This window comes from Aedes albopictus, chromosome 3 (assembly GCF_035046485.1).
Source record: "Aedes albopictus strain Foshan chromosome 3, AalbF5, whole genome shotgun sequence".
Lineage (NCBI taxonomy): Eukaryota > Metazoa > Arthropoda > Insecta > Diptera > Culicidae > Aedes > Aedes albopictus.
The window spans coordinates 159,232,336-159,256,104 of record NC_085138.1 but is presented as its reverse complement, the minus strand read 5'-3'; the positions used below and the strand labels follow the sequence as shown (position 1 = coordinate 159,256,104).

The 23,769-nt window shown below is 39.2% G+C and overlaps 1 protein-coding gene across 3 annotated transcripts; it reads right to left on the bottom strand.

Annotated features, from left to right (window-relative positions):
* Nucleotides 1-9,991: 9,991 nt before the first annotated feature.
* On the bottom strand, nucleotides 9,992-13,108 carry LOC109412327 (uncharacterized). 3 transcript variants are annotated; one of them, XM_062860574.1, is made up of 8 exons: nucleotides 12,634-13,108; nucleotides 12,400-12,568; nucleotides 12,186-12,332; nucleotides 12,021-12,128; nucleotides 11,312-11,335; nucleotides 10,937-11,246; nucleotides 10,667-10,758; nucleotides 9,996-10,542 (listed from the first exon to the last, which is right to left on the bottom strand). In XM_062860574.1, the coding sequence occupies exons 1-7, from the start codon at nucleotides 13,011-13,013 to the stop codon at nucleotides 10,700-10,702; spliced, it is 1,197 nt and encodes a 398-aa protein (XP_062716558.1). In that variant the 5' UTR covers nucleotides 13,014-13,108; the 3' UTR covers nucleotides 9,996-10,542; nucleotides 10,667-10,699. The 3 variants fall into 3 exon arrangements, with proteins under 3 accessions (XP_062716557.1, XP_062716558.1, XP_062716556.1); XM_062860573.1 differs by having other exon boundaries at nucleotides 9,992-10,758; XM_062860572.1 differs by lacking the exon at nucleotides 9,996-10,542 and having other exon boundaries at nucleotides 10,734-10,758; nucleotides 10,828-11,246.
* Between the last annotated feature and the right edge of the window lie 10,661 nt (nucleotides 13,109-23,769).

Sequence of the window (23,769 nt, the reverse complement as noted above, 5' to 3'; positions counted from 1 at the left end):
TTTGCGCGCGTTTGGGGAAAATGATTTAATTTATAACTTTTGGGTGGGCTTCCGGAGAAAATCCAAATAGTAAGATTCCAGCGGAGTTGTGCAGTGTTCCAGGGAAAATACCGATGAGAGACATTGTGCCAGGATTCTAGAGAAACTTTCGATGGTATTAGAGCGAGAACTATGGTTAGAAACTAATTATAAATTCTGCAATATTGGGGTTCGATCTACGGTGGGAGGAATTCTGCTGGACCTCTGGCGGTTACTTTATGGAGCTCTTGAAGAAATACTGGGACAAAGATTCACGGGGAATTTATTGAGGATCCACGAAGGATTCTTTGTGATAAATCTCCTGGCATTCCATACGAAGGGTTTTCTTTGGGATTTCACAGAAAATTTTCTAGAAATTCTTCCAGGTGTTCCACCAGAAAACCCACAAGGAGTTCACCGGGGATTCTCATAAAATGTCTCTGAGATTTTTATTAGAAGTTCTACAAAAAATCCCTCCATGAGTTTCTTCTAATGTTTTTTCCAGGACATAATAGCATGGGATCTTCTAGGAGTTCCTTCAGGGTTTTCTCCAGAGGTGTTTTCTAAGATTCTACCAGGAGTTTATTCGAACCACCCTCCTATAATTTCAACCGGGATTTTTCTACTATTTTTTCCGGGGTTCACTCAGATATTTATTCGGAGATTTCCGCAGGAATTCCTTCCGGGATTATTCCAAGAGTTTCTTCTAGAATTTCTACAGGAATGCATTCTAAGATTTCTCCAGGAGTTATTTTTTTCTAAAATAGAACTATTCCTCTATGTTTTCTCTGGGCGTTTCTTATATGAATCTTCAAGGAATTCCTTTTGGGATTGCTCCAGGAATTGTTTATTATATTTATCCGGGAAATCCTTCCTCCAGCAACTTCTTGCAGAAGCTTCTTCTAGGTCTCCTCTAGGAGTAACTTTATGGGTTCCTCTCATAGTTTCTTCTGGGATTTCTCCAGGGTTTTCTTTTAAGATTACACCAGGAGTGGCATCAGGGAGATTTCTCCAATAACTCCTCCAGATATTCCTCCGGAGATTTTTCCAGACATTCCTCCTGATATCCCCAAAGGAATTCCTGAAGCAATCCTCAGAGGAATTCCTGGAGGAGTCCTCGGAGGAATTCCTGAAGGAATCTCCGACGAAATTCTTGGAGGAATCTCTGAAGGAATTTCTCGAGGAATCTCTGAAGGAATTCCTGGAAGAATCTCCGACGGAATTCCTGGAGGAATCTCCGAAGGAATTTCTGGAGGATTTTTTGGAGGAATATCCGGAGGAATTTTTGGAGGAATATCCGGAGGAATCTCCGTAGGAATTATTTGAGGAATCCTAGGAGGAATTCCTGGAGGAATTGCCGGAGAAATTCCTTGAGGAATCTCCGTAGGAATTATTTGAGAAATCTTTGGAGGAATTCCTGGAGGAATCGTCGGAGGAATTCCTGATGGAGGAATCCTCGGAAGAATTCCTGGAGGAATTTTCGAAAGAAGTTTTGGAGGAATATCCGGAGCAATTATTCGAGAAATCTCAGAAAGAATTTCTGCAGATTTGCTCCAGAAGATCCAGCGGTGATTGCACCAGAAATTCCTTCGAGGATTCCCCCGGAAAATTCCTCCAGAAATCCCTTTGGGGATTCACGCGGAAGTCCTGCAGGAATTCTGGAGGAATTGCATGGGAATTTCAGAGGAACTGGTTTTATACAGGAATTCCCGGGGAACTCTTACAATAATTCACGGGGAACTCTTGCAGAAATCCCTCTAAAATCCACTTAACATTTAACATTTATTTATTTGTCAACAGGTAAAAATACAGACCCAAATGACACAGCTATTCTAACATAACTTAATTAACTAACATAAAATTTGCTTAAATCTATGCTTAATCACTACACGAGAAACATTGAAATCAAAAACAGCAAAACAACTATTAAAAACACGGCACATACTCTGCATCGGCTCATTTATAATGTAATTGGCTCTGGCATGGCGAATGGATAGAAAAGAATAGGAACGAAGAGACCGACTTGGAATGTGGATTCCAATCTGACCAAGCAACGAAGAGCAGTCGATCTGATTTTGAAGAAGGTCGGATATGAAGCAGGCTTTAGCAACGTTCCTTCTATCATGCAGGAGCTCCAAGTTTATGAGTTTGCAACGACTTGGATAACTTGGCAGATTCAAGGGGTTTTGCCAAGCGAGAAAACGCAAAGCAAAGCGAATAAACTTTCGTTGCACCGCCTCGATACGCTGAATTTCGTTTTGATAAAACGGAGCCCAAACTACAGAGCAATACTCGAGCAACGGTCTAACAAGTGCGCAATACAACGACTTTAGGCAATAAACATCTTTGAAGTTTTTAGCAAAACGGAATATAAAACCTAATTGTGAAGACGCCTTGGAAACCATATAGGCGACATGGTCCTTGAAAGTCAACTGAGAATCCATCAAGACACCCAGATCTTTGACGGTAGACTCTCGTTTTAGATGAGTGTGATTTAGACAATAATCGTAATGAATTAGAGATTTTTTCCGACCAAATGAAATTATCGAGCATTTGGACCCATTTAGGACCATGCGATTGACATGGCACCAGTTAGCGAATGTTGCGAGTTGCCGCTGCAAGAAATCTGCATCATGTTGGCCCTTGATAATGTGGTACAGTTTTAGGTCATCCGCGTATGACAGTTTGAAGCAGTCTAGTACATAATTCACGTCGTTCATGTACAAAAGGAATAAAAAGGGTCCAAGATGGCTGCCTTGAGGGACACCTGAGGTAACTGCAAACGGAGATGAAGCGTGATTTCCAATTTTGACAGACATTGTGCGACCAGTGAGGTATGAGTGTAACCAAGACAGCAAACTATTACCGATACCCAACTTACGGAATTTGGCGAGAGCGACATCGTGGTTCATCTTATCGAATGCTGCTGAGAGATCTGTGTAAATTGCATCTACTTGGTGACCTTTCTCCATTTCGCGTATAATGAAAGAAGTAAACGTTGTCAAATTAGTGGTTGTTGATCGCTTAGACATCAACCACTTGACGAATTCCCGATGAACTCCTGGAAGAATTTCCGAGGAACTCCTGGATATACTCCCGGCGAACTCCTGAAGGAATTAACGGGGAACTTCTGGAGGCATTCTCGGGGAACTTCCGGAAGATTTACCGGGGATTTCCTGGAGGAATCACCTGACAATTTCTGGATGGTATACTGGAGAATCCCTGGAGGAATTTCCGGATCACTCTTTGAGGAATTCCCAGGAAACTCCATGGAGAAATTCCCGGGGAACTCCTGGATGAATTCCTGATAATCTCCTAGAGGAAACACTTTAGGAGAACGTCTCGATAAATTCCCGAGAACCCCTGGGGACATTGTGGAGGAATTATCGGGGAACTCTTAAAAGAACTCTTTTAGGAAATTTTGAGAACTAGTCAGCTTGTTTCTGAAATTAGGAGCTATTTTCATGAGGAACACATAAACACCATCTTTGTAAAACTCCAAGAATCCCGGGCTTTATTTTGATATCATCAGTTTCTCTTGGACCCACAGCTTCTTTGAAGAACTTGAGGAGCTTCGTCGAATTAATAGTTTTTTTTTTAAATAGTATTTCCCGCTTCCTGTAGAATCGCGGACAATACCATAGAATCATAACTTTCTCTTATGAGTTTCGAAATTACCTTCCGTATTAGTTTTCTTTATATCTCACGGATTGGCTAGGTAGTTCGTTCTTAATATCTTTGGATTTCTACTGCACTAATTTGCTCTCTATAATTACATTATCGTCCCCGAGATCGTCCCACAATTACCACCGTAGCCTCCGTTTTTAGGAAACCTCAGATTTCTTTCGATAGAGCAAGAGCAATGCTGCAGATTCTTACATAATTTACTTCTTCTTGGAAACAAACATATTCACTAAACAGAAGTTGTTTTGGAATCAACCGCAGGAAATCCGCGCTCATTGCATTTTGCCGCAGCGGATTGTTTTAGGGTAAAAGCTCCCTTAGTGGAGGTAGTACCAATAGTGGTGGTAGTGGCTATTTACCACTATTTCGACCAAAAATCTTGCAAATGACATTTTTAATAGATGCATCATACCTAATTGATAATATTAATTCAGTTTTGAGTGCAGGATTTGACGAAAAAACTATTTTAAACAATTGTTTTCCTTAACTTTTTTGCTCCTTTGCACCTATAGTGGTGGTAGTGTTCCTATAGTGGTGGGTCCCATAAGAGTTCAATGGGATGCGCCACTATAGGAACCAATGTTAAATTTTACCTCCATTATAGGAACCGGGTACCTATAGTTGATGCAAGTAATTTATTAACAAAAACTGACCTAACCAATGATTTTAACATTTTTCTTAGCAAATTTAAGTGATAAACTACCGATTAACGTTTTCAGACTTTTTATTTTGTGGTATTATCAATTTTATTCAATTATTTTACAACAAGGAGCTACTAATGGCACCACTATTGGTACATTTACCCTAGTACATACCGCAGTTCTCCCGCATTCAGTTGCTAGCCCCACACCAAAGAATAAAAATAGATCTATTTTTATTCTTTGCTTTTACTCACGGAATAATACATCGACATATTATTCCGTACGGAAAACATGACAACATGACTGACAGCATTGCATGACAGTGCCATCTGTTGGCAAATCTTTCTGGCTGCGAATTACTTATCAACTGCGAACGCTTAAGTAATTTTGATTGCAAAAATTTTACGTGACCATTACTTGTCCTATCCTTTTACACAGTACTTACCAGGTGGAAACTAGCCATTAGCCTGATCGGTAAGGTAAGTAACCTACAATACTCCATTTGCGGGTTTGTGGTTCGCTCTTTATTCTCTATCATGCTCGATGCTCGCTAGATCTCGTTCTACTTGGACCACTCATCATTTTCGCTGTGCTCCAGGTATCGTCGGTTTTCTGCAATAGAAACTGTTTTAGCAGAATTTGAGGACGGCACCTTTGTAGTTCGCGCTAAACATGAAACCCAACTATTTCTCTATTGAATCTCCAAAATGTCAATCTCTCTACCTCAATATGATAACACGCCTTTGGTGAAATGTATCTGCTAATAATTATTGTCTTCGATATGAAATGTACATTGTATAAAAGAAGCCGTTGAAATACATTACCAGTGCAGTCGAAATTGCATACATAAACCGTCTCGCGGACATAATTCCCCATCCGTTCAAATTCCTCTGGCTCGCCGGCATTTTTTTGACCTCACGGAAACAGAGACACAACTTAAAATTTATTATTTTTTAGAATTTGATGGCAAATGATGAAAAACTACGTAAACTTCCATTTCACAAAGGCCCGTTTGGGGTCATCCATTAAGTACGTCACGCTTAGAGGGGGGAGGGGGGGTGTTTGAGAAAGTGTGACAAGCAATGTATTAGGTATGGGAAAACCCGTACGAAGGGGGAAGGGGGGTTGAAAATTCTCAATTTTAGCGTGACGTACTTAATGGATGCTCCCTTTCGAAATTCCTGAGATTTTGTAATTTTTATCAATTTTCTGCAATAAAGGCACAATTAAAAATCACTAGTTACGAAATAAAACGAATTCCCCGACCACCTCGACTCAGCTGCCGTATTAGTTGATTCATGCTTTCAAAGTCGTCCTGGCATCTCAGCCGTCGCAGGAACGGAAGGGGGCATCCAAAATGCCTTCTCAGGCAAGTACAACTCTGTTTTTGAACATTCGCCGTCCGTTGATTTGCTGATCTTTCCCAGTGAACGTCGAGTATGCCCTAACAGCTGCGGCACCGTTACCGCGGAGCCTCACCATACGACTAAACATCTGAATCATCCTTGGGCTACTAAACTTTTCGTCGGAACGCGACCCGGTTCGGATTCCCCAGGACGCACACAAAAAAGCACTTTGGATGCCCCTGACCACTCCGTTTTAGCTGCCTGTTCTGATGAATCCTGCTCACAAAGTCGTCCTGGCATCTCAGCCTCCGGAGAAATGGAAGGGGGCATCCAAAATGCCTCCTCAGGCAAGTACAATTCTGTTTCTGAACATTTGCCGTCCGTTGATTTGCTGAACTTTCCTAGAGAACGTCGATTATACTCTAACCCCCGCTACGCCACTACCGCTGAATCTAATCAAACGACCAGACAGATGAAGCATCATTGGACTACCAATCCTGAACCCGGCTCGGATTTCCCAGGACGCACACAAAAAAGCACTTTGGATGCCCCTGACCACTCCGTCTCAGCTGCCTATTTTGATGAACCCTGCTCACAAAGTCGTCCTGGCACCTCAGCCGTCGGAACAACGGAAGGGGGCATCCAAAATGCCTCCTCAGGCAAGTACAGATCTGTTTCCGAGCATCCGCCGTCCGGTGATTCATATTATTCTCCCAGACAACTTTACTTCAACACTACCACCACTTGTGGCGCTGTCATAGATGCGCTCCACATATCTAGCCAGGCGACTCATCCTCACACCACCAGCCTTATTGACATGTCACAACCCAGCACAGGCCTTCCAGGATGCACACAAAAAAGCACTTTGGATGCCCCTGACCACCTCGACCTAAATGCTAATTTTGATCAACGTTACACACAAAGTCGTCCTGGCACCTCAGCCGTCGAAGGGCCGGGAGGGGGCATCCAAAATGCCTCTCCAGGCAAGTACCACCGTTTATCTGAACATTTCCGGCTTGGTGATTTGTCTTCCTCTCGCAGTGATCCACGACCTAGTCATCTGAACGATAATCCTATCACTGATCTTGCATCTGCCGCTTCATCTCTAAAAGTCTACTACCAAAATGTTCGAGGTCTTCGAACAAAAATCGATGCTTGGTTTCTTGCCGTGACCGGATGTGATTTTGATGTTATTGTGCTGACTGAAACCTGGCTGGATAACCGTATACATTCCGTCCAATTATTTGGGCCTCTATATGACGTATACAGATGCGATCGAAACGGAGTTAACAGTTCTAAACGCATGGGAGGAGGAGTTCTCGTTGCCGTAAAGAAGACGATTTCTTCTGTGCAGCTCAGCATCTGTGATAGCTGCTTGGAACAAGTATGGGTCAAGCTCGACTTCAACAACAAGTGCCTATACATTTCTTCGTTTTACCTTCCTCCTGATAAGACGAACGATTCACAAGTCATTGAATCTCATCTAAAGTCAGTACGTGAAATTGACTCCTGTAGTTCCTGTGACGACACAATTCTCATTTTTGGTGATTATAACTTCTCTGAAATCCATTGGATGAAGGATGAGCAAGGTTCAGTTACAATTGACTATTCAATCTCTTCTCTAAACCATGCACGTTATTCGACAATTGATGGAATGGCCTTCTGCAATCTGCATCAGATCAATCCAACTAAAAATCTAAATGGACATACTCTTGATTTGGTTTTTTCCAACTCAATTGACTTCTCTGTGTCTGAAACCAACGATGTACTTATCGCACCGGACTTGCATCACCCACCGCTTGAAATACTCTTACCATTTTACGTTGAGGATGTATGCACCAATGATGAAGATCAGCAGCTGGATTTCAAAAAGACAAATGTTGATGCTCTCGTAACATATCTCAGCCTCTTTGACTGGTCACCAATGCACAACTGCAGTGATGTGGATCAAGCTACTGCCTATTTTCTATGTGTGCTGAATAACTGGTTAGTCGAACATGTTCCAATTAAACGTAAGCCACGGCTACCTCCCTGGGAAAATCACGAATTGCGGACCCTCAAGCGCAGAAAGAATGCAGCGCTACGTAAACTGCGAAAATTTCGTACACCGCTCCTGAGAACCGAGTTTAAGATTATCAGCAGAGCTTATACGACGATGAACACCTATCGCTACCGTGGTTTTGTTCTGAGAACTCAAAATCATCTCCGTCGTAATCCGAAATCATTTTGGGCTTTTGTCAACAGCAAACGAAAAGACTACGGCTTTCCAGTGAACATGTTCTTTGGCGATAAGCACTGTACTACGGCTAGTGATAAATGTACGTTATTTGCTGAACGGTTCTGTAGTGTGTTCAACAATACATCATGTACCGATTTTGAACTGAAACAAGCAACCAATAATGTTGCTACAGACGCTGTGGATATTGATGTTTTTGAAGTAACTGACTCGATGATCGTACGCGCTACAGACAAGTTGAAAAGTTCCTATAAACCTGGTCCGGATGGTATCCCTGCGGTAATCTACAAGAAGTGTGCCGAGTGCCTTCTCGCGCCGTTACGGTTTATTTTTAACCTATCTTTGAGGCAACGTAAGTTTCCAGAGGTTTGGAAAAGCTCCATCATGTTTCCAGTATTTAAAAAAGGATCGAAAAGGGACATCTCCAACTATCGTGGGATAACTTCATTGAGTGCTGGGTCTAAGATCTTCGAGATAGTCGTAAATGAGTACTTGTTTTTTAAAGTTAAACAATACATTTCGTCCGACCAACACGGCTTCTTTCCACGAAGATCTGTAACATCGAACCTGGTTGAATTTACTACCACGTGCCTCACCAGTATTGAGCAAGGACTGCAAGTTGATGCGGTTTACACCGACCTCACCGCCGCCTTCGACCGGATCAATCATCACATTCTTCTGGAGAAAATCAGGAAAATTGGCGCATCTGATAATTTTGTGATGTGGCTTAAAAGCTACCTGGTTGGGCGTAAACTTCGAGTAAGAATTGGATCTTGCTGTTCGCGGGAATTCTCATGCACATCAGGAGTTCCCCAAGGAAGCAATCTAGGGCCATTATTGTTCTCCATTTTCTTCAATGACATCACGGATATTCTTCCTCATGGCTGCAGACTACTGTTTGCTGATGACCTTAAAATCTACGTCGTCATTCGGAGTAAAAACGACTGCCTATTGCTGCAAACTTTACTGAATGAATTTGCTGCTTGGTGTTCACGCAATCATATGTCGCTGAGCATTTGTAAATGTTCAGTGATCTCGTTCCATAGGAAGTTGAACCCTGTGATATTTAACTATAAGATAAATGACATTCCACTTGAAAGATCATCAGTTGTAAGAGATCTGGGGGTCTTGTTGGACAGTAATCTCACATTTAATCAGCAAAGGAGCTTTGTCATTGATAAGGCCAACCGCCAGCTTGGTTTTATTTTCAAAATTTCTCGTGAATTCAAGGATCCCTATTGTTTGAAATCTCTATTTTGCTCACTTGTACGATCGGTAGTCGAAACTGCTGATGTTGTATGGACTCCGTATCAGTCTACATGGATTCAACGTATCGAAGGCATCCAAAAACGTTTTCTTCGACATGCCCTCGCTAACCTACCATGGAGGGACCCAGTCGATTTACCGCCCTACCGAGATCGTTGCCGGTTACTCAACCTGGATACATTAGAGCACCGACGTCACGTGAACCAAGCAATTTTTGTTGCCAAGCTTTTGAAAGGAGACATTGATTCTTGTACGCTTCTTTCCTTACTTCCTGTTTATGCTCCTCCAAGGGCTCTTCGTAATCACACTCTCCTGCGCCCCAGTCTGCATAGAACTAACTATGGAAGTTACGCGCCGTTTCCTGCGATGATTAACGAATTCAATAAAGTGCAGCAGCTTTTTAATTTTAACATGTCGTTAGCCAGCTTTAGGGACAAGGTTCTTGCTCTAAATTTACAATGAATATTAGTTTTAATTTTTATAAATGTTTTAATTAGTAATGTTCACTAGGATATAAAATCCGATGAATGTAATTTTAATAAATAAAAAAATAAATAAAAAGTCATGAACTTCTGTCAACGACCAAAATTTTTGAAGTATAATTCAGCGCTGATTTCGAAACCGTGCTTCAAAAAATTTAAAGTAGAACAGTTTTTGAGTTTTAGCTCAATATCGAGTTTTGCAACTTTTTAAAATATGAAATTTAATAAAATTCAAATATCTTGCGTTTTGTTCAACCAATTTTTAATCTTTTTTATATAAATTAAAAGCTGAATATAATACCATCCGATCATCTGAAAACAGATTTAGCATCAGATTGATGAAATTTAAGATATTGGCGAGTTTTGGGGTCGATCTCCTTAAATTTTAGCAAAATTTCCAAAATTATATGAAGAAATCTATTTTTTTCAATAAGAAAAAAATAATTTAAAAATTCTTTTTCAACGTTTATTTGACATATCACATGTAGGCGAGTTACAGTAAAAAATTCAGCTCAATCGGAGCATTGATTACGGAGAATGAGATGTGTGAAGTGAGCGACTTTTCTTAAAAATAGAACAAAAATCGATTTCAAATCATCAACCTTGTATGGAAAGTCGAAAAAAATTCCGCTCTACTGTAATTTTTTTCCTTCGCGTTTTCGAACTCAGGGCATGATTCTACACCAAAAACAATCATCAGCTTACCGAGTTCAAAAATGCTGTAAACTAGTGAAATCAGTCAAGCTATGCGCGCGAGCGGCTGCATTTTGAAATCGCTGTTACGGGTTTTCTTATCTACGGGATGATTTCAATTGGCCGGCTGAATCGTAGCTTGGCTCGTGGTGCTACGCCATCCGGTGAAGTTTTTACTGGAAAATGAATGGTTTTCAAAAGAAAAAGTAGAAAAAAATCATATACGATGAAAATTGTTGCTTCGCCGTATACATATTCGATAGTAACTTGAAATAGTAGTTTATACGATTTAATGCGTACATCCTTCTGCGATTCCTGGTTGACTTTGTATGATCATCGAAATAAAACATTAAAATGTCGTTTGTGGCATATAAAAGGCGATTTATATGTATCTAAAAAGAAATGCAAAAAAAAACAAGACGAATAACTTATTTTTTAGCTTTAATATATTTTCATTTTACTTAATCATTGGACATTTCAGATATCCACGTTCAAATAAAAATGGCAGCAATTGGTCTACAACATCTACAAATTTATCATTGTGATACAATTTCCTTCTGAATTCTTCACCTTTCAACTCTGGAGAAGACATCAGATCCATGTTTAATTGCCCCACCGTCATGTAGGACATCAGTGGAATCGCCTCCACCAATAGGATTGCTGCGAAAAATCCATGTCTGTCGACGTCTGCTTTTAAGTTTTCCAACGATGGCAACAAGCTGCTGTGATACAATATTTGGAAAGCATCTTGAAGTTCTTGCCAGTAAAATTCAACGAGTTCATCAAACTTATTGATTATTTCGTCGACTTCGACCGTGCATAAGATGAACTGCAATAAGTCGAACGAGAAACTTCCATAGAAGGCAATCTGGAAGTCGATCTGAAATAGAATATTCGTGTGTGATTCTTATTCTTATGTGTGATAGATATTATATCCTGCTTTACCATCATCAAATCGCTTTCACCAAATATACTATATTAATAATATAACTCACTTCCAGCTATTTCTGGCGACCCTTTATTCTGTGCTTGTGGCGCCGCTTGTGACGAACGTGGCAACTATTACACTCTAAAAACGTATGCCCTTCAGAATTACACACGCTGTCAACATCAATGAACTAGGGATGTCAATAATCTCTTCAGTTATCGATAAATAATATCAAAATGTTTAGGGTTCAAATAAATAAATCATATTCTTTGCGTAATAGTTTTTGCACACAATATACTTTTAGTCAAAATGAACCAACAAGTATCCCCAGTAGCCACAGCAATTTGACCAAAATATTTCACTTCTGAGTACTTCCAAAACAAATATACTTCTGGAAAAAAATGATAATTGCGAAACGTCAAATTGCGTATGTTCCATCACTGATATACGACAGTTACTAAACATAAACTTAATGTTTGCTTTGTCCAATATCATAATTTTGTTTGTGCGAATTGAATCTTGTACATCCCTAAATATGATTGACGACCATAACAAAAGGAAATGTTATGGAGACACGGTTAAACATATATAGCAAATATGTGGTTTAATTTAAGGTGGATTGCCACGTTTGACGCTAGATGGTGCTGTAAGCTATTCGCCAATTCAATGTATGGGGAACGCAGAAGTGAATCATATTGTTTATACAATATATTTGCTTTCACCAAACATCAAGTTGTTCATCCAAAGATCGCCATGATTCAGAACATTGAAGTCATTGTCATTCAAGCGAAATAATTCAGCTCCAACCACATACAGGTTTTTGTTCCATTGACTCTGGAAATATATTCTTGTTATGCTTACTAAATGAAGTATTTTGTGTTTGGTACTTACTATCAAATCCAAGAATTCATTGGAACAGTTTCGTTCTCTCAAGCTCGTAACGAAGGACTTCTTCAAGTTCTCCAGATAAACCTCGGCTGCACCCGCTGTATCCCCGTCAAACATACCACTTCCGAAGAACTTCGAATAAGCCTCATTCTAGAATCAGCGAAATTATCTTAAATGATTCATGATTCATGTCTAGAGTAGGAAAATTATTTCCTACTTGTTTTGTGTATACAGCAGATGCGGCATGGAATTTGGCCAGTCTAGACAACACTGCTCTACTGTCCGACAAATTTAACCGATTGCTACTGCTTCTCATAATATACCCAGATGCGTTGAGATCTTCCATTACTATCACTGTAGAAGGACTTTTAACTGCTTTATAGAATCTATAATCAATATGCACATATATAGTTTATTTACTGTGCTTTCATTTTATACCGCTCATACATACCGGGGACCAAATTTGACCTTGTACTGAAAAAGTTTCTCGAACTCCGGAATCAACTTCTGGAAAACTTCGATCTCCTTTTCAAACAGAGCATAGTTTTCCTCCTCATTTCCACCAATCGCATCGTTGGAGTTTTCCTTCACGATGTACGATTTCTGCTCACATTCTCCATTCTTCAGCTCGACATCCACCAGAACCCGATGCAGCAAGGATGTGAAGCCTGATTGGCCATCGGTGGCATTAGTCACACTCAGATTGCGCAAACAGAATTCATCCTCCGGAAGGCCTAAGTCTTGCGATACCACATCTCGATAGAAGTCCAAATGCCGCCAATCAACAACAGTTTCTCCGTGGTTGCATGCGATTTCGCCTGTAGAAGACATCACGATAAATGGACGTGGAACTGTTGATTGATGTGCGGCTTATTTAATACTGATATAATGTTTGCGCATTGCTCTAGCCTACCATCTACAGGCATATTTTTATCGGGAAGCTAAACTCGTATTTTTGATTTCACAACTCAGATGTACTAGGGTGGTAAAAATGGGTTTGTTTGACATAACAGGCTTGTAACAAGTACGCTTTGTTATTTATAAGTGTTTTCTGTTAAATATATTAAATCTTTTTCAATTTAATTATGTTGCATGTTCATTCGTTTTTTTTTCATTTAAATTTAAAATTGATTCACCGCACAAAGATCTCTATCTTCAAGAGTTGTAATTGGCATACGCTTGCCCAAATGAGTTCCCTATATCCAGTTACACGCGCCCAAATGCAATGGACCCAAGCCAGCTAAAATTGAATGCGCGCAATTTGTGATGCCATCGGCGGGCATCGACCTGTCCTAAAATCCTTTCAGGATTTATTGACCTTTCCCGTTCGGCTTGCGCACTCCTACCGAACTTGGGGAGAGAAACTGACTGAAGGTTTTAAGGCGGCCGTTGGAAAGAGAGGTCACAATGCCTTTGAAGTTTTGGGTGCAAATTCTGAGAATGTTGCACTCGCGGAATTGGACTTCGTCTGATTTCGCGATTTCGAAGCCGAAGGTCACAAATTAGCGGCCTATCTGAGGACTAATCCCAGACTTGATCGTCCACTTCGAATCGAAATGTGGAAGAGGCAAGAGTGGTTCGTTTTCTTGTCCCGCGTCGTGGTGTGATTTAATAGGTGAATCTACATGAGAATTCTAAGTACCTTCGTTGGGGGTGAGAATGGGTCAAAAAAGGATACTCAAAGATTGTTTGTTAAATAACAAATGCAATTGAAGTCAGAATAACTTTTTATTTGGTATGTATACTCTTCTATGTGGTTATGATAGTTTAGCAAGAGAGTATCACATTAAATGAATTGCTTACTAAACTACAAATGATTGAAAATTGACCCAATCTCACCCCTTAGAGGGGGTGAGAATGGGTCAAAGTATTCAAAATCGCCTATTCAAAAATATAAGTTAATTTTATTGATCATATCTAGTAAAGCTACTTGAAATACGATGTAATCATTACGAATTAAGACTTACGTAATTTTAAAAGATGGTTAATCCGCCTAAAAGGGCTAATACATCCGAAAAAATGGTTGAAATTTGATAAAATAACGTTTGCATGTTGTATCGCCATTTTTAGCCACCATAATCATCCTCATTTAAAGTTTCAACCTCCATGAGAGGAGGGGGGGATTGCAATGAGGGAGGGGCGCATTGAAAGATTGATTAAAAAATATATTTTTAGTATACTGCATAAGACATGTTTAACCAAACCCTCCGTTATAAACTCTTACGTACATGATCTTTGGCCTCTATATAGCCAAAGCAAATCACTCCATCTCAAGATAGAGGGTCGATCAAATATTATGTTACACAACATTTCACATTATTAGATCCTTTCCCGCAATAACATTTAAAAAGATTTTTGAATATTTTTTTTTAGTCCTAGCAAAACGATAGACTTATTCTTCTTTCTTCAGTATTTTCTATGTATTTTATGAATGATCCTTATATGACACTATTTTCGAAAAAAACGTGCTTTTATGAAGATACGGTAACATGGCACCACTCTAACGTCAAATGGGGACTTGAAAACAAGTTGAATTTTTAGTTAAGTTTATGTGCACTCGATAATTTGCTTGACCCAATCTCACCCCCATTTTTAATATTTAGACATAGGGTCGAAAATATTGACTTTTAAAATAAAAAGAGCAATGACAGCCCGTTTTTTTCATTGCATCAACCAGGTAATACCTACAGCTTACCACTTATAAGAAAATTTATGGTTAGGTACTTGTGTTAAACATTCCGAAGGAGAAATTTTTTCAGAAATTTTTTACTAGTAGCTTCATGATATAAGTTTAGCCACAAATTTAACAAAAAACGATTATTGCCAAACATTTTAATCTGCATCATGACGTGTAAAAACATCTTCCCTTTGAAATAATATAAAGTTTTCAATATAAATTAGCGATAGTTGATAAGCTATTTCAAATTTTATATTTCTCCGTTTTGACCCAATCTCACCCCCCAGACCCATTGTCACCCCCATCGACGGTAGGAATAACTAATTAGCTTTCCCTTTCCCTAATAGTGTTTTCGCTAAGTTGTAGTCAGTTCTGCTAGAGAGGATTAGTAGATTGTGTCAAGTGTGTGTGTAGAAACCTGTATCGAAAGGGTAAGAGTTTCATTATGCTTTCCCGGTGATCCGGTAGTAAACTTGTGCGTTGTGATTTTGGGGAATAGGATTCGTGGCAGCCAGGCCATTGCCGACACACCACCAGCCAATAGAAACCGCTCTTGACCCCACCTTGCGAGTTCGAAGGATTCCCGGGGCACACGTGGCCGGAAGAGGGTCGCGTCGTGTCCAGATACGCGCCCTAGACAGGCAGGCCGCCATCGTTTTCCGCGTCGGAGAGCAGCAACCAACAACCATTGTTCCGTAGGACGCGAACGCATGTGCCGCGTTCACGCGTAAGCCCACGTTTCCAGTGGAGGTAGGAGTAAGCGCGAACCGTCGGATCGCGCGTTCAACCCGGGCCGGAGTAGGCCCGAGAACACTCCGTGTGCCCACCGACGTCGCGTGTCACCGCGCAGTCCACCCGCAATCCACCCACATCTCGTAAATCCATGGTAGAGTAACGTAAGTACCAAGCTTGCATGTTTCCGTTGTGTCGTCCATGCGCATGAGACAGTACGGCACAATCGACAGCCCGTAGCCGTCTCGATCAGTGAATGGGTTCCGTAATTTCGTAGCCCCAATTTCACACACCGATACCGATACCCGAACCGTACGACACCGAACGAACAGAACACACACTCGCAGCTGTAGGGGAGAATCTAGCCGGTGCCGCTGTGCGTTAGTAGTACGACAGCGAGGTAGGGGAATGACATAAACCGCAAACACACACTAGGGTAAGATAGATACATAGAGGGAAAGGAAGAAAGACCTAGGCAAACATGTAAAGGGAAGATCGATCGAATCAATAAACATGTGTATCATCTAGTCCGTTTGAATAAAGCTTTGGCAACTCTCCAATCGGATGTAATTCGATTGGATGGACTTTCTAGCTGGCCGGTGATGATAAAACCCGCTCAGTTGACTCTAAGTTTTGAAGCATTTAAGGTTTTTGCACTTGGGACTTCTGCACAGATCGAAAAAAGAGTGTAAAATTCTGTGACATACGATGCACATAATTGGAGCGTGGGATATCACAGAAGTTTACATGACATATCATGTAAAAGTCATAAAATATCATGTAAACTTCCATTATATGTCATGTAATTTAGCATGACTCTGAGTGTTTACATGACATATAACACAAATTTACATGATATATCATGTAAACCATCATAACACTAAGTTTACATGACTAAAATGAAGGTTACATGACGTGTAAATCTCATTATTTTTATCTGTGTAGGGTATTGATGGTCTTTCGCCTCCCCTGAGAAGTACAACGGTTTATTTATCGCAGCCAGTCAGCTTCTTTCCCCAGTTCCATAAAATTAATTCATTCCCCGGAAGGGTCTCAGGCCGGGCAAACCTGCAAACTGTTGGGTGGTCTCCTTTAGGAGTGGCGCTTAAGCCACCCACATACGAACGGGAAAGCGCGACAGGCTGGCGGGTTATAGGCTTAACTTCACATTGGTGTGCTTATTGGGCCTACGCCAACACTCCTGTCTCGCCGGAGGGCCATCCTGCCAGTTCTGTTTAACGTCCCAACCAACACTAGGGCGACCACACTGATGGGGCTACCACCTTGGATCTAGCTGGGCGTGGTGCAGCGTTTCTTACTCAGCCGCTGGATGCCAGAACAGACGCTATTTGAGCCGCACCTCCTTGGTGAACAAACGCTCGAATCGTACCTCCTCAATCTAGCTGAAGTCAGAAGGACAACAGTGCCCAGGCTGCACTACCAGGTAAGCACACAACTCTTAGCTGGCGGTCCCGTGGAAGCATGAGGTAGGAACTTGTGAGGACCAGAGCTATGTTGGACGCTCTCCTTATCGACTCACCATTTTGCAGCCGGAGATATCTCAGACGCAAAAATGAGATTTTTTTTTCATTTTGTGCGAACGAAGATTTAAAAAAATTATTCCTTTTTTACTCTTTTAGCTCTAGAGCCAGAAATACTCATCCTTTTTTGATGGTTTTTTTTCTGTAAGTATACAGAAAATACATGAAAACATTTTGAGGTAATTTCATTCAATTTAATCTGACCTATAAAAAGTTGTGGTCGTATATGTGGCCAAATGTCGCAATAATCAAACATGTTGTTTTTATTGTGACATTCAATGTGTTCTAACTTTGAAAGTATTCATCCAAAATGGCTCAAAACTTGTCTGAGAACAGTTTAATATAATAGTCAAATTTTGATAAGAAACGGGGCAGTACGGACAATTTTATAGTCCAGATAGTACACACGGGCCTTGGCGTTGTAAAAAAATGCCTAAATTAACTTTGACGCAGTTTGAGTTTTGAACCGATTTTGATGAAATTTTTACTACTTAATATGTATTAGGTTGGGAACCTGCAGTCAAATTTTCAGACGTTTTTACAAACTAACAGTAAAGTTATAGCCTAAGCCATTTTTTTCAGTGGTGCACAAAATTTAAAAAATCTCAATTTTTTTTCAGTTTGAGATATCTTCGCCAATACTTTACCGATTATTATGAAATTTTCATGGCATAATCTACACTTACTATACAATAACTGTTTAAAAATCAGCTGTTTGGTTGCGTTCAATCAAAAGTTAAACTTTTTTTTCTGTGGTGCATTTTTTTTTCGAGCACAGGCTTTACGTAAGGACTGTATCGGAAATTAACTATAAACATTCAAAATGCTCTATCTTGAAGCACGGTTGGTCTTTTTATTCCGGTTCTTCTATGAAATCTGCACAATATAGTTAAGATTAGAACAGCTTGAAGAAATTTGGAAAATGTTTAGTATTATTGAAAATATGGTTCTATGAGTGTTCTGTACGGGGTCGAAATCACGGGCGTATTTTTCGGAGGATCACTTGAGCACATAAAACGACGCGATTACAGATCGAAAACCCGAATTTATTTGCACGAGAAGACACTTTATTGCATGTGGGTCAGTTCACTGTGGTTGCTTTATTATAACTATCTATATCTATATACTGTTGGTGACCGCTCTGGTTGGGCGATAGAGCCAAAGAGGAGGAAGCACAAAATCTCCTAATTGGTTTATAGAAAAAAGTGCGTTTGTGCACAATAGTGCGCAAGGATGCGTTGCAATCGCGATTATAGTAGAAGCGGGATTCTGCAACCTAAATTAAATTTAAACATTATTTTGCAGGATTTCTAATCCTAACAATGAGTATTTCACACAAAATAACAATCTGTACAAACTGCATTTTTTTTAATTTTTTTAACGTTTCAATAATTTGTAGCGACAAAAAACTGTACTGGGTAAAATCGGGAAAATAATGGTTATCACTAGCAGTTATGTACACATAGCATATCACTTAATACCGACTTTTAAAATTCTTATTTTGGATAGAAAAACCTACAACATTAAGAATATGGTCTATCCCAAAAAAACACCTACTTTTTGGTCGAACTTTGACGCTCTGTTTCAAATATCTTTAGAGGTTATAAAATTCCGTTCTCTGGTAAAACTACCTCTTCAATAGATTTAAATACATACCCAATCAAAAAAAAATGCAAATTATCAACTTTATGTATTTTTTATTTGCGTAATCGTTCTTTAATGACGCATAAAAAAAGAGTTCTTCGAAAAATGGCCTTTTTTCATTTTTAAGAATTGCCCTAAACTACGGAGGGAGTTTTTCTTAGTAAAAATAATTTTCCTATATCATGAGGGGTCTCCAGTTAGCCTAGTGGTTAAGGCTTTCGATCGCCAATCTGGAGACGGCGGGTTCGATTCCCGTTCCGTTCGGGAAAATTCTCTCGACTCCCTGGGCATAGTGTATCATTGTACTTGCCTCACAATATACAATTTCATGCAATGGCAGGCAAAGGAAGCCCTTCAATTAATAACTGTGGAAATGCTCAAAGAACACTAAGTTGAAGCGAGGCAGGCCAAGTCCCAGTGGGGACGTAGAGCCATAAAAGAAGAAGAAGAAGAAGATATCATGAGCATTCTGGAAAAGAATATATTTGCGCAAAAATAAGATAAAAAATTGAAAAAAATGGGAAAAAAATTTCCCACAGTTTTCGCAATTTTAAATTTTAAGGAGGTGTACAAAATATTAAAAGAATGGGTGCAATCTTTGCGATAAAAGTCCAAGTTAAATGATTATTTTTTGAAAATCAGAACTGCCATTCTTTATTTAAGAGATTTATATAGTATTTCCAAAAATAAAGTTAAGTTTATTTTGAACATATTATTTATCAGGCAATTGTGAACGTTTATAGTTAATTTCCGATACAGTCCTTACAACAGAGGACACCAAGGAGGACACTCAGGCCTTCGTCTGTCCGATAAGGTAAGTAGGAGTTCCATCGTCGTCGAAATCGAACGCAAAAAAAAGCAGGTGAATTCCTGTTGTCATTTTCTATCCTCTTTAAAATGTGTGATCATAATCACTAATCACAGAAAACCCCTAATTTCATCATTGATCATAATCTTTAATCATCTCAACAATAAAATTAATCATTAATCACAGAGATTGAAACTTTAATTAATCATTGATGATTACTTAATTAATGTTTAACTTTTTTGTTAATCAAGAACGCTCTGATTCCAAGTGAGTGAAATTTGCATACAGGTGTTTGGTGATCAAGCGGAGTTTGATCACCAAGGGTAGACTAGGGTAGGGGTCTCCTGTTAGCCTAGTGGTTAAGGCTTCCGATCGCCAATCCGGAGACGGCGGGTTCGATTCCCATTCCGGTCGGGAAAATTTTCTCGACTCCCTGGGTATAGTGTATCATTGTACTTGCCTCACAATATACAATTTCATGCGATGGCAGGCAAAGAAAGCCCTTCAATTAACAACTGTGGAAGTGCTCAAATATCACTAAGTTGACAGACTTAGACAGGCCAAGTCCCAGTTGGGACGTAGAGCCACAAAGAAGAAGAAGTAGGGTAGGGTAGAGGATAGGGTAAGATGATTAAATATGAGGTGAGATGAGATTTTCTCGAGATACCTTCAGGGATTACTTCCGGGATTCCCTCGAGGATTCCTCGCAAGATTCTTCCCGGTATTCCTCCCACGATTCCTCTCGATGTTCCTCCAAGATTTTTGCAGGTATTCCACTCACAGTGTTCGAAATCGATGATTTTGCGATCAAAATTGAATAACTTTTTTTAGGTTGGTTCTAGAGGTTTGGCGTGTTCTACAAAGTTTTCCTGTATATTAAAAGGCGTCTTCTGATAAAATGTAATTAATGATAAATCCCCCGAGAAGTGAGATAAAAATTTTATTTTTTCAAAAAATTTTATTAGAGGTTTGAGGTCTTCGGCAAAGTTGTAGCTCATAATAAGAGAAAAAACTTCGTAGAACATGTCAAAACTCCACCTCTTACGGTTTTCGAGATATGAAGCGTATTATGCGAAGTACCCCTAAAACTAGTTTTTTCAGTGTAGCTTTAACAGATAAAATCCTACAGTTTTGTGACCTTCTACAAACTTGTTCAGAACGTCAAAATACACATTTTATCCGAAGATATCAAGTCATTATATCTTAAAACAAAAAAGTTATAGGTAAATTTATCATATTTTAAGGTGTACTTTCACCTTAAGTAACTATTTCCGGCGCAAAATGGCGCAGATGGCTCAGTCGGTAGGTGAAAGATTAGATTTTTTGCTATCTCTTGAGGGTGGAAGCCCTCGTGGGCAATAGTGGGAAAGGTGTTTTAAATACAAGGCATAAACTTATTATTTTGCCTGTAATACAAGAAAAATAAATAAAAATAATAATAATCAAGATGCCCGCAGTAATTTTTACTGCATTGCGTAATTTCCGGAAATATTTTACAACATTTTTGAGCGTTGTGCTTACCAAACAGAATATTTTTTGATGATTTTGAATTCATATTGTTAACTATCAGATGGTCAGGTAATTTCTGATAAAGTTACTTTAAAATTAACTGTTTGAAGTTTTTCTTCGAGACAATATTCAAGTTATGTAGCGATAGGAATAGGAGAGAGGAAATATTTAACAGTTCAAGATATGCATCAAAACACAGAGTAGATTTCATATATTTATATTTGTTGTTGTTTGACTTTTCAACTTCGGACACAGTATCGGAAAATATCAGGAGAAGCTTTGATTCGCCCGATAGCAAATTAACAGCTTTTTGGGTAATTCACGAGTTTCACTTTCAACTGGGGAGCAATTGAAATATATATTGCTTTCTTTTCATCAGAAAATCGTCAAAATGTGAATTGAAGAGTGCGAAATTACAACTATCTTAATAGTGTTTTTAAATATTGGAAAATTTATTGATTTTTTAATTTTATACGAAAGAGCACCATTTTCTGAGCCACTATATTTTTTCAGATTTTTAGAACTTTATTTCGGTACTCGAAATCAACTTCAAAGAGATTTTTTGATCAACTTTTGACAGCTGGGCAACTGCTTGACAGCTCCGCCTAGTACAAAATGCGGCAAGGGGTGATTCGACAAATCGCTCTCATACAAACTTGAAATTGAATTTTAAATAGGGTCCCGGGCACTAAAATTAATGAAAATTTGAATTTTGGCTCAGTTTGGCATGCAGATTCAGAATATGGAAGTGTCTCAACATCGCTAAAGAAGCCAATTAGAACTGCGAAAGTATTTATCAAAACGCATTTACTATTCTAACCATTATAGCCCTTCAATTGTATGACTATTGGGTAGGTAGTCAATCGTTTGAGCATATGTTGTCATAAGTTTGAAGAAATTCAAATACTTTTATTAAGAACTAGCTTTAGTTATAACTCTCGGATTATAACAATATTTCCTACTGATTTTTCAATTTTTACTGATAAAAACTCACTGTTTTCTGCAAAAACTTTGTAAAGATTCGGCCGGAAGCAACACAGTGCATTAAAAATTACTGCGGGCATCTTAATTATATTTTTTTTATATATTTTTACAGTATTACAGGCAAAATAATACGTTTTTGCCTTGTATTTAAAACACCTTTCCCACTATTGCCCACGAGGCTTTCCACTCTCAAGAGATAGCAAAAAGTCTAATCTTTCACCTACCGACTGAGCCATCTGCGCCATTTTGCGCCGGAAATAGTTACTTAAGGTGAAAGTACACCTTAAAATATGATAAATTTGCCTATAACATTTATGTTTTAGGATATAATGACTTGACATCTTCGGATGAAATGTGTATTTTGACGTTCTGAACAAGTTTGTAGAAGGTCACAAAACTGTAGGATTTTATCTGTTAAAGCTACACTGAAAAAACTAGTTTTAGGGGTACTTCGCACAAAACGCTCCATATCTCGAAAACCGTAAGAGGTGGAGTTTTGACATGTTCTACGAAGTTTTTTCTCTTATTATGAGCTACAACTTTGCCGAAGACGTCAAACATCTAAATTTTTTTTTTTTGAAAAAATAAAATTTTTATCTCACTTCTAGGGGGATTAATCATTAATTACATTTTATCAGAAGACGCCTTTTAACATGCAGAAAAACTTTGTAGAACACGCCAAACCTCTAGAACCAACCTAAAAAAAGTTATTTAATTTTGATCGCATAATCATCGATTTCGAACACTGTGCACTAGGGCTCTTCTCAGAGATTTCTGCAAGAATTGCTTTAGAAAACCTGCAAGAATTCTAGTCGGTATTGCTTCAGGGATCTTGCTGGAATTACTTCGCGGACTCTTCGTGTTAATCTTTTAAAGATTTCTGCCGAGAATTAATCAGGTATTCAAGTCAGTATTTCTTCAGGAATTACTGCTCGAATTTCTTCAAAGATCCCTTTCGGGATTTCGTAAAGGATTTCTGTAGAGCCTTTCCAGGGAATTTTGACGGGATTCTTTTGGGTATTCGTGCAAGGCTTCCTGCCCTGGTGTCTTCGAAAATTCTTTCTGTTTTTTGGCATTCATTAAAGGATTGCTTCAATTATTCTTTCAAGAATATCTGCCGAGATTCCTGCGGGATTCCTTTCGTGATTTCTTTAAGGATACAATCAGGGATTCTCTACGGGAATTCTTCTGGAATTACTTGATGGGTTTCTTCTGTGATTTTAGGGATTCCTTCCGGGATTTCTACAAGGAATCTTTCTCTAGGGATTACTCTCGGGATTGCTTAAGTGATTCCTCTTGTATCTTTCTAAGAATTCTGACGAGCTTCTTTCGATGATTAATTCCGGGATTCCGTCAGTGTTGTCTTTCGTGATTCTTCAAGAATTCCTGTCGGAATACTTTCAATGATTCCTTCCGGAATTTTCATGTGAAGAATTCCTCCAGGATTTCTCCAGGAATCAATTTATAATTTCTCCCAAGTTTCCGCCCAGATGTATTCCATGATTTTGCCAGGACCTTGCTGGATTTCTAACGACATTTGTCCTTTCCGGGATCCAACCAAGAATTACTTCCAGAGTTTTTCTAGAGATTTCTTCCGCAATTTCTTCAGTAATTTCAACAACAGAGCGTGAGTTAGAGCTAATGAGAGTGAGAAAGTAAAAGAAAAATAGAGAAACAGAGAGGAATAGACTT